Source organism: Diuraphis noxia, unplaced genomic scaffold (assembly GCF_037042655.1).
Source record: "Diuraphis noxia isolate RWA-SAM2 unplaced genomic scaffold, SU_Dnox_SAM2 contig0005, whole genome shotgun sequence".
Taxonomy (NCBI): Eukaryota; Metazoa; Arthropoda; class Insecta; order Hemiptera; family Aphididae; genus Diuraphis; species Diuraphis noxia.
This window is the reverse complement of record NW_028301715.1, coordinates 48504686-48514011: the sequence shown is the minus strand read 5'-3', so window position 1 is coordinate 48514011 and position 9326 is coordinate 48504686. Positions and strand designations below refer to the sequence as shown.

General features: G+C 27.9%; 1 protein-coding gene across 3 annotated transcripts; it reads right to left on the bottom strand.

Annotated features, from left to right (window-relative positions):
• Nucleotides 1-464: 464 nt before the first annotated feature.
• LOC107173397 (tonsoku-like protein) lies at nt 465-7895 on the bottom strand. Of its 3 annotated transcripts, none has more exons than XM_089229305.1 (5): nt 7705-7895; nt 4915-6236; nt 1401-4824; nt 997-1203; nt 465-930 (listed from the first exon to the last, which is right to left on the bottom strand). In XM_089229305.1, exons 2-3 carry the CDS (start codon nt 6223-6225, stop codon nt 2203-2205), a joined length of 3933 nt encoding a protein of 1310 aa, XP_089085431.1. In that variant the 5' UTR covers nt 6226-6236; nt 7705-7895; the 3' UTR covers nt 465-930; nt 997-1203; nt 1401-2202. The 3 variants fall into 3 exon arrangements, with proteins under 3 accessions (XP_089085431.1, XP_015379411.2, XP_089085432.1); XM_015523925.2 differs by having other exon boundaries at nt 997-1200; XM_089229306.1 differs by having other exon boundaries at nt 465-912; nt 997-1200.
• Between the last annotated feature and the right edge of the window lie 1431 nt (nt 7896-9326).

Sequence of the window (9326 nt, the reverse complement as noted above, 5' to 3'; positions counted from 1 at the left end):
TAAAAAGGAGACAATAATTATTAATGGTTGCGTGGCTTTTGCTCTTAAATATTATTACTTATGCGAACAGTTATTTTTTTGAATTCATATTTTACTGAACCAGTAGGAAGTAAGCACACGGAATATGCAATACCGGAAAAAACAAACTTCGCGATAACAATGTACCCTAAATAGCCTATCTATAACGCCGTGTGATCATCGCGTCTTATTGAAATGGGTTGAAAAACCATTTCGTGTTCTGTAACGTCCTCGATATTGCTTATTTGTACGACCATAATAATATGATTAGATAATTTTTAATGTTATTTCATTTATTTCCATATAGATTGGTAGGTATCCATAATATCTTTATAACCTGACTAGACGTTTTATGATTAAATATTCAAAACATCTTACAGATAATATTTAATACTATAATATGATAATGCTGCTCATATATTAGGAATACAACAACATTATAATCATTATCTAGCATAATATAATACGTTTATATGCAGTCATTATAACTGTTTTTTTGTTTATCTCGAAAATATTATCTTGACACTTTGAGGGGCACAATAAATTTTGTAAGGCGACAACAGTTAACATTTTTTTAATAATTTTGTAGATAATCACTAATATTACAATATAAGACAACCGAGCACAATTATATATTCAACTGTTGATATCGACAACGTGAATTACATAAGTTATATATTAAATATACCCTGAAACATAGGTACTTACTTAGGTATACATAAACATGACGAAATTTGTATAAAAAGTTAATTACGATATTCAAAGTTATAATTTTAAAAGGGTAATTTGTTATTTTAATTAATGGTACATTTTTACTGGACTTCGAGCACTGAGTAAAATTACTCTTAAATCTCCGTGACGTGTCACGTTGAACGCAATAATTATCTGGAAACACTGAAAGCACATCGAGATCTGAATGAAATAAATTATAAATCATTAATTATGTATAGTAATATTTCAAATAAAAGTGTACATTACGTGTGCGTGCGGCTAGTTAAGATTTCGTACAGTTTTGTGTAACTCTTCCAAGCGTTAGGAAATTAAATAATTTGAAAGACTTCTGCATAAATCTCTATTGGCAATGGACCAAAAGTAATTATAATATAATTATACCAGGCAGTTGATCAATAGAGGTCACTCTTACCACAATCAGAAAAATATCAAACATTTTCAAATCAGTACCTACTTACACAAAAATAAAATATAATTATAGCAGTTATTAATTGAACAGCATAATGAAATAATATTTAGTAAATAATTACTTATTTAAGTAATTATATTGTTGATGAAAATAATAATAGTTTGTGTAACTGTAAGATATATTTTTTTATATTTTCTTAATAGGTAGGTACATAACTTTATAATATGATTATTCTATTTACCAGTTATAGACTTGTAGCAGATTTAAAAAATAATATCCAATATTGCAGGACATAAAAACAACAGTTTCATGTATAAATTATATTTTTAACGTGCGTCAAGAAATCGAAATGCAACCAATGCATACTTCAGTGGCCAGACAGTAAAATATTTGTAATGAAAATCCAAGATTAAATCCTCAAAAGATTAATCTTCAATAATCAAATAAATGCTGTTTCAATAACACATTATTTTATCGTCTAAAATCAAAAAAATATTGTACACGAGTTACCAACCACTATAAGGACAAATATAATGTATTATGTGTGTATACTGAATGTAAACAATACAAAACATATTATATTTAAACATCCATCATAAAAGTCAACAGATTAGTTACTAGCTTGAAATTTCTATGATTTATGTTAAAATGCACCTTTGTTAACATTATAATTTATTTTTAAAAATTTAACTCAAATTTTCAATTTTTAATCAGTACATAAATAATATGTCTCTTTTAAAAATAACTAATATTAAGGCAATGTTAATTGATTCACATAGTTAGCATAGAACTTAAACTAATTTTTGTGTCTCGATTTTGTCTAAATGTATTAAAATAAGTTCTTGTTTTAAATTAAATTATATTTTGATAAAACTAATTGCAAATTAAAAATATAAAACATACATTTAAAGTTTAATATTTTTTAAACATGTTAATTATGTTACAAAAAGTATAACTTAAAAGTAGAAAAATAACAACTAATACATAGCATAAGCATTTTTAACAAAAATAAGTTATAAACAATTAATAAAAATTATGTTTAATCACAGCGATACTTTTACATTGTAAGGAGCATTTTTAAATAGAGTTGAATCACCATATCCAGATATAGACATTTGTTCTAGATCAATAGTGTCAAATTGTGAAATATCAACTGGTTTACAGCCAGCCATATGGACAAATTTGACACTTAAATGTTTGATTCTGTCTATGCACATTTGAGTAACTTTTGGGTTATCAGCTAACCACAAATGCTGCAAATTTCCAGCAGATTCTAAACAATTACACAATAAATCTAAATCTTCATCTTCAAGATCGAGACTTGATAAATCTATTGAATGAAGGCAATCTGCTTGAGCACGCTCTAAAAACAGTGTGCATTCTCGTAACACCATTGATGAACCAGTATTTCGTACATTTAAATATTTCAAACGCATTGGGTCCAATCGTATGAAGAAACCGGAAACTCCAGTTCGTCCTAACATGTTGAAACTCAAGTCTAGATCTTCAACATTATCTAAGTATAACTCAGATGCATAATCATAACAATCATGGTTGATATCTATATCTCGAAGGTACAAAGATCGTAGACTAGACAAATTTTGAGTAATTACACGTAGATGTGCTAGACCTGCATTAGTAATAGGATTGTGACTAATATCCAAAAATTCTAGATTCATTGTACATTTATTATTAGTTATTGATGTTGTCCAATAACCCATACCTATAGAACTAACATTATTGCAACTAACATCTAGTTTGATTAAGTTCTGTAGATTAGACATGTATTCTGAAAACATTTTCATTCCATTGTCTTCAAGAGCCACACCCGACAAGCATAATAGTTGTAAATGATTATAATGACATGCCACGTTCAGCGTTATGTGTAAAATATTAGGCATCATTATATAATCTGACATGTCCAAAGTTCCAGTTCCCTGTAGAACATCTAAATACTGAGATATTGATTCATCAAAGATAGTATTTGATTCCATGCATAATTTTTTATAAGTTTCAATCAGAGTCTCTGTATTCCATCCAACGACATTACCCAAAACTTCTTGTAACCCATATACTAAATCAATAGGATCGTTTTCGTCCAATAAAGCTCCATCATCTGTGGTTAAATTTAAAATAGGATTCACACTTTCGAGTCTTTGATAACGTTTTGAAACTTCAGTGGACAGCCATTTTAAATTAATATTTTCCTCACTAGTAGGTATTGGTACAAGGAATAATCTATCTTTTACACGCACTTTAATTGTGCGATTAATGTTTCTCACATTTTCATCTCTCTTCACAGGTTGAAATATTGAAGCTGGTTCATCAATTTCCGGTGAAATATTTTTCATACTTATAAATCCTTGATTATCTAATTTACTTTGATGTTTTTTTTTACTTGTAGAGAGCATTAGAGGTTTATAATTATTTTTAACTAAAATTTTTGATTGATCTGAAATAATAATATTATCAGAATCTTCATCAGAATCTGGAAGGAAACTTTGTACTTCTTTGTATGACTCAACATCTGAAGAAATATCAGGTAATTTTTCATCATTAAGCCAATTGTTATCTTCAAAAGTAAATTCTTTAATTGGTGAATAATTGTTCTTAGTTTTATCCGTACAATATCTTTTTTTTGGCTTTATAATTATATCTTCTTCTAACCATTCATCGGTTGAATTTTCAACCAATGGTGGCTGTGGTACTTCATAGTGTATTTCACTTTCTCGGCGTCTCTTGCTGTGATTTTTTAACTGGTTAATGGTTTGTTTATAGTCTTCTGCAGCACCAGATGTATATACGTCTTCAACTTCCATATTTTTTTCTTTTCTCTCTAATCTGTCAAAATCATCAATATCAGCATAAGGTTTTCTTGATCTCTTATGATTATCAGGTATTACTCCTAAATAGTTATCCGTGGATAGTTGACCGTTTTTTAATATTTCGTCTATATCAGTTAAAGGTACTGGTGGAGTGTAACCAGCTTTACGTAAGCATTCACTAAGACGTTCCACGATTGACCAAAAATGAGCTAGTTTACTTGGATCCAACTCTTTTTTTTCTTCTAAAATCACTCTATTACGACAAGCTATCAGCGAATCAAGTGGTGTTTCCCCTTTATTAGTTCTAACCAAAGGATTTGCACCTCTATCTAAAAGACAGTCTATAACTTCAAGGTGACCACATGCTGCAGCATCATGCAAAGGTGTAATACCTTCACAACAAGGTCCACCGCGGTTATTAATATCAGCGCCATGGTCTAAAAGGACATTAACAATATCAACATGCCCATAATTACTAGCTTCGTGTAGAGCAGTCCACCCTAATGCATCACCTGCATTTACTGAATGACCTTGTTTTAATAAGCTTAAAACTAATTTAACATTACCCTTGGCACAAGCAGGAATGATAGGGGTTTCTCCCTTTTCATTTTTTTTTTCTGGTATAGTAGTTTGTTTTTGCCTCTTTCTTTTTTTATCATCTTCTTCGTCGTCAATATCTGAAAGATCTTTTAGTGATATGTCATCCCAAATATCTGGAACATCATACTCATCTTCTGCTGATTCAGTTTCATACTTTAACAGACTATTTAGTTCACTTTTCAGGTCATTGACTAGTTCTGGTTGATTTCTGTCCTCAGCTAAACACTTCATTCCTTTAACCTGAAACAAATGATAAACACTATAAAAAACAAGTTTAAATAATAAAAAAATAGTTAAACTTTTATGAAACATGAATATAAAAATACATACTGCTGTTAATTGTAGGTACCCATCATTATTTTTTCTTGCAATACATTTAGCTTTTTCATATATTGACCAAATTTTATCAAATGGGTCATACTGAGATTCCATAAGATCAGCAATGTTCAATAAAGTTTTACAAGCTTCAATACTATCTTCACTGTAAATATTCAATTCTTTGTAAAAATATTCTAATGCTTGGTAGTATTGCTTATTATCTTTATATGTCTGTGCTAATGAAACATAACAAGGTATTAAACTTTTGCCAGTCATACCACAACATTCAGAATTTTCTAACATTTTCTCATAATAAGTAATTGCTTTAGAATATTTCTTCAACGCTACGCAAGCATCTCCCAATTTTTCATTTAATTGTCTTCGTTGTTCATAATCCATTTGTGATGCCAATAATAAACTATTTTCAACTTGACACATTAGAACAATAATTTTTAATTTTTTTATTACTTCTTCAAATTCATTTTTAATGGGTACTTTTAGTTTATATGCTTTTATCATTGCATGTTTGGCAGTCTGGTAGTCATTAATATCTATTAAAAGTTCAGCTTTAAGACATAAAAGTTCTGTTCCGATATACTTTTTATTTGAAAGTCTGGATGCAATTTGAAGACCTTGATCAACGCAAGCAATTGCTTTTGAAAAATTGTCTAGCTTAGAATACAAAGTACTCTTAATAGAATAGCATTTGCATAGTTCTTCGTTCAAATCTGCGTCAGAGCATAATTTCATTGCTTTATTGATGTAGTCCATAGATTTATTTAACTCATTAGATGACTCTTCACAAAGACTTAAGTTAAGATACAGCCTTGCTTTCATCTCAGATAAAGTCTTTGTGCCAACTTCTTTACCTAGTTTATTACAGACTTCTAGACTTTTTAGATAATACTTAACAGACTTATTTAGTACTTCTGATTTGTTATCCATATTAAAGTCTAATGTTTCAGAGAGTAAAAAGTAGGTACGACCTAACGTGGCTAATGCTCTTTGCTGTTCGACTACATCATTTTTAGAATTGGAAATTTTAAGATGAAGTTTTTGATGCTTAATAGCATTTTTAAAATCATTTAAATAACAGTACATTTCTCCAATCATTCGATTTGCAACACCCAAACGTGTTTCATCACCACAACGAATAGCAGCTTCTTCACACTGTTCATATTGGCTTAATGCTTGTTGATAATCTTCTTGGTTGACATAAATATCAGCCAATTCTTTACAAGCATAATAAAGATTTTCAAAATTATTATCCAACAGTGCTTTTTCTTTTTTTTTTAACCATTTTCGTTCTTCCATTTCATTCATTATGTTTCAAGCTAAAAATAATAATAAATAAGTACATTTATTAAAATTTAAAAATATAAGTAATATAATGTAAACTATTATGTATTGAGACATTTTAAAATAAATAACAAAAATGACAGCAATTATATAAATAATAGAAGTAACCAATTAAAATTGATTTCAATATTATTTCTATTGCCTTTGATAATCGTTCTTATTATTACGGAAACTGCTGAGGAAAAAATACTTCTTTAAAGTACTACCTAACTATTTAGACACAATTTTCAATCTTCCTATGTATACTAGATGGAATTTTTATTAAAGATTCTTTTTCAGACTGTAAAAAATGCCATCTAGTATATATAGATAGATTGAAAATTGTGTCTAGATAGTTAGGAAGTGTAAGTATTTTTTCCTCAGCTGTTACCCTAACAACAAGAAAGATCAGCAAAGGCAATAGAAAGAATAATATATATATATATATTATATAAATAAATAAAACATTTTAAAACCAATACACTTCTTGTAAAATTTTATAACTCAATTGTGTAGAAAACAAATACATTTTTATGTTATTTAAGTAAGTAATAAACTGAGAGTCACATTTAGTCATTGCATAGTTTTAAGTTTACACATTGGTACATATTATAATGTAAATAAGATTTTAAATAATAATATATTAAAGATTATCATTGAATTAATAGTATTTATAATAAATTATACTATAATAAAATACCTACATCTGTGTCTTAATATTTTATGGCAGAATTACTAGATAATTATTCAAGGGCCAATTAAAATATTATTTTTTCTCATTACTACTAAGATTTAATTACATTAGTTCATCAAAATACTAATAAAATAAGATTAAAAATTATTAAATATTATATTCAGGCATGTATTAAAATACGTTAAATTTAAAAATCACAATTCAGCATAAAACACATACCTAAATTAACCTAGTTAATAAAATCTTTTTTATTTCAACAAATAATGATACTAAGTATTTTTAAAGGTATAGGTATCCCACATGAAAAAAAAAACTAATGTATTAATATTTTTAAACATGTAATCTATTGCAAAAGATTAAAATATGCAACTTTCCAAAATGTAAGAGTAATAAACTAATAACTAACATGTTGTGTTTGAACAGTAAAAGCATAAAATTAGATAGAAAATTTTGAAACCTAAAAGCTACCTGAAAATTATTAATTATAGATACTTAGATAGCTGTTTGAATAAACTTGTTAAATTTTACATTGAAAACCTATTTTATCTCTTGAATAATAATACAAATAGGTATTATGAAGAAGACAAGCCATGTAATTGTTAAATATATAATTTATAAGAACAATTAACATGTTTGTTATTATTATAACTAATGGTAAACTCTAGTCTCTAGAATAATAGTTGAAAAAAATTAACTACCGAGGAACCTATTTTCTATTTTTTTATTTCTATTTTTTTTTTTTTTTGATAAATAATAATACTGAGACTTACGACAAATTATAACTTGGTAGAACTCATGATGCGCCGTGTCTAAATACCCGACAATCGGATCTTTATTAAAGAATATAATATAATAATTGTAATACTTGTATAAAGTATAATATTATTATGTAGATTACAATATTTACTACGATACATCTTCACTCAGCTTCATGCCTCTTAGTTGATACAAACTTGAAACTGATACAGACTACAGAGGCTTATACCGCCAAATTGAAAGAGGTTATTGTTTAAAAAATACGATAACAAATCATGGAAGAACCGAATAGATCTACTCAAAACCTAGGCATTTGTTATTCGTTGATTATTTTTAATTTTTTTTCCGAATTCTTATTAAAATAATTGTGGTTACAAACTTACATCAGTTAGGAAATAATATGCAATCATAGTATTTAAGAGGCAGTATATGCGTGGGTAGACGCATTAGTAAATTTGTTGTCTCCGTCTTACAAACGTAATATGACATACCAAATTTCCGTTCAATAGTTTCAATAGTGTGCTCATGAGTAAATAAATGTATTTATGCGCTGTTAGTTTTGAGTGAATCCACCTATTATCAAACTTTGTTTAGGAGTTTAGGACATTATCTGTGCTTAAACGTTGACGATTTGTTGATATTTCCGTTTTCAAGTAAGATTTGGGCATGTTGCATCTTGCATGACGTGCAATTTCACAAATTGTATGTGCTCATACCTCACTTTAAAATTAAAATATTGAATAAAAGGGATTGGTGACGATCAGTTATTTTAGCCAAAACATACCAGCCTATAATTGTCCAAGATACTAATGAACCTAGTAATGCAATAATACTTTTGAAAACCGTTTTGGATTTGTGATTGGTTTAAATGGTTTAATAATAAATCTATTCCCTCTAATATTAAAACTAGCAAAACAGTATTGAAAATAGTGAACGAACATTTTCAAAGTTGTACGTGTAGAAGACGGAGACAACAAATATATATGGATATACCGACCTCATATTAATTTTATTTACTTAGGTAAACGCCAAAGATGGCTTTGGTACTGCGTAATAATATATAATATATAATGGCATAACAAAATAAAATAACATATTATGACATACGTTCTCTGCTTATATAATATTAACTTATAATAATATAATAAGATTTGTTAAATTACAATTAAGAAGTTATAATATAATATATAAGAATTTGGATAACCGTTAACTCATAAATATACGGTGCATACTTACAAATTAAAGAAAACAATTCCGGAATCATTTCCCATCCTAAAAATTCTTTGTAAGGGATTATTATATCCATAATTAGTACGGAGGATTTAAATATAGAATGTAGAGCAATTTCGTGAGTAATGTTGAGGAACATTTAAAGCCAATTTGTTTTGACTTTTGTATAAGAATTTTATGGTTTACAGTGTCAAATGCTTTCTAGAAGTCCGTGTAAATGTCATCAAACTGAAAACTTTTTTCAACTGGTTAAAGTAAATCAGTATAGAAACATATAGTTAATTAGTTTCAGTAGATCATCCAGATCTAAAATCATGTTGATTTGAACTGAATTGATTTTGAAATTGCTGAGATAAGAAGGGTTCTAAAAGTCTTTCAAAGAGTTTAGGTAAGGAAGAAAGTTTGG

Coding starts and splice junctions, on each gene's coding strand:
- LOC107173397 (XM_089229305.1), bottom strand. CDS start 6,225: ATGAATGAAATGGAAGAACGAAAATGGTTAAAAAAAAAAGAAAAAGCA. Junction 4,825..4,914: donor GGTACCTACAATTAACAGCA/GTATGTATTTTT, acceptor CATTTGTTTCAG/GTTAAAGGAATGAAGTGTTT.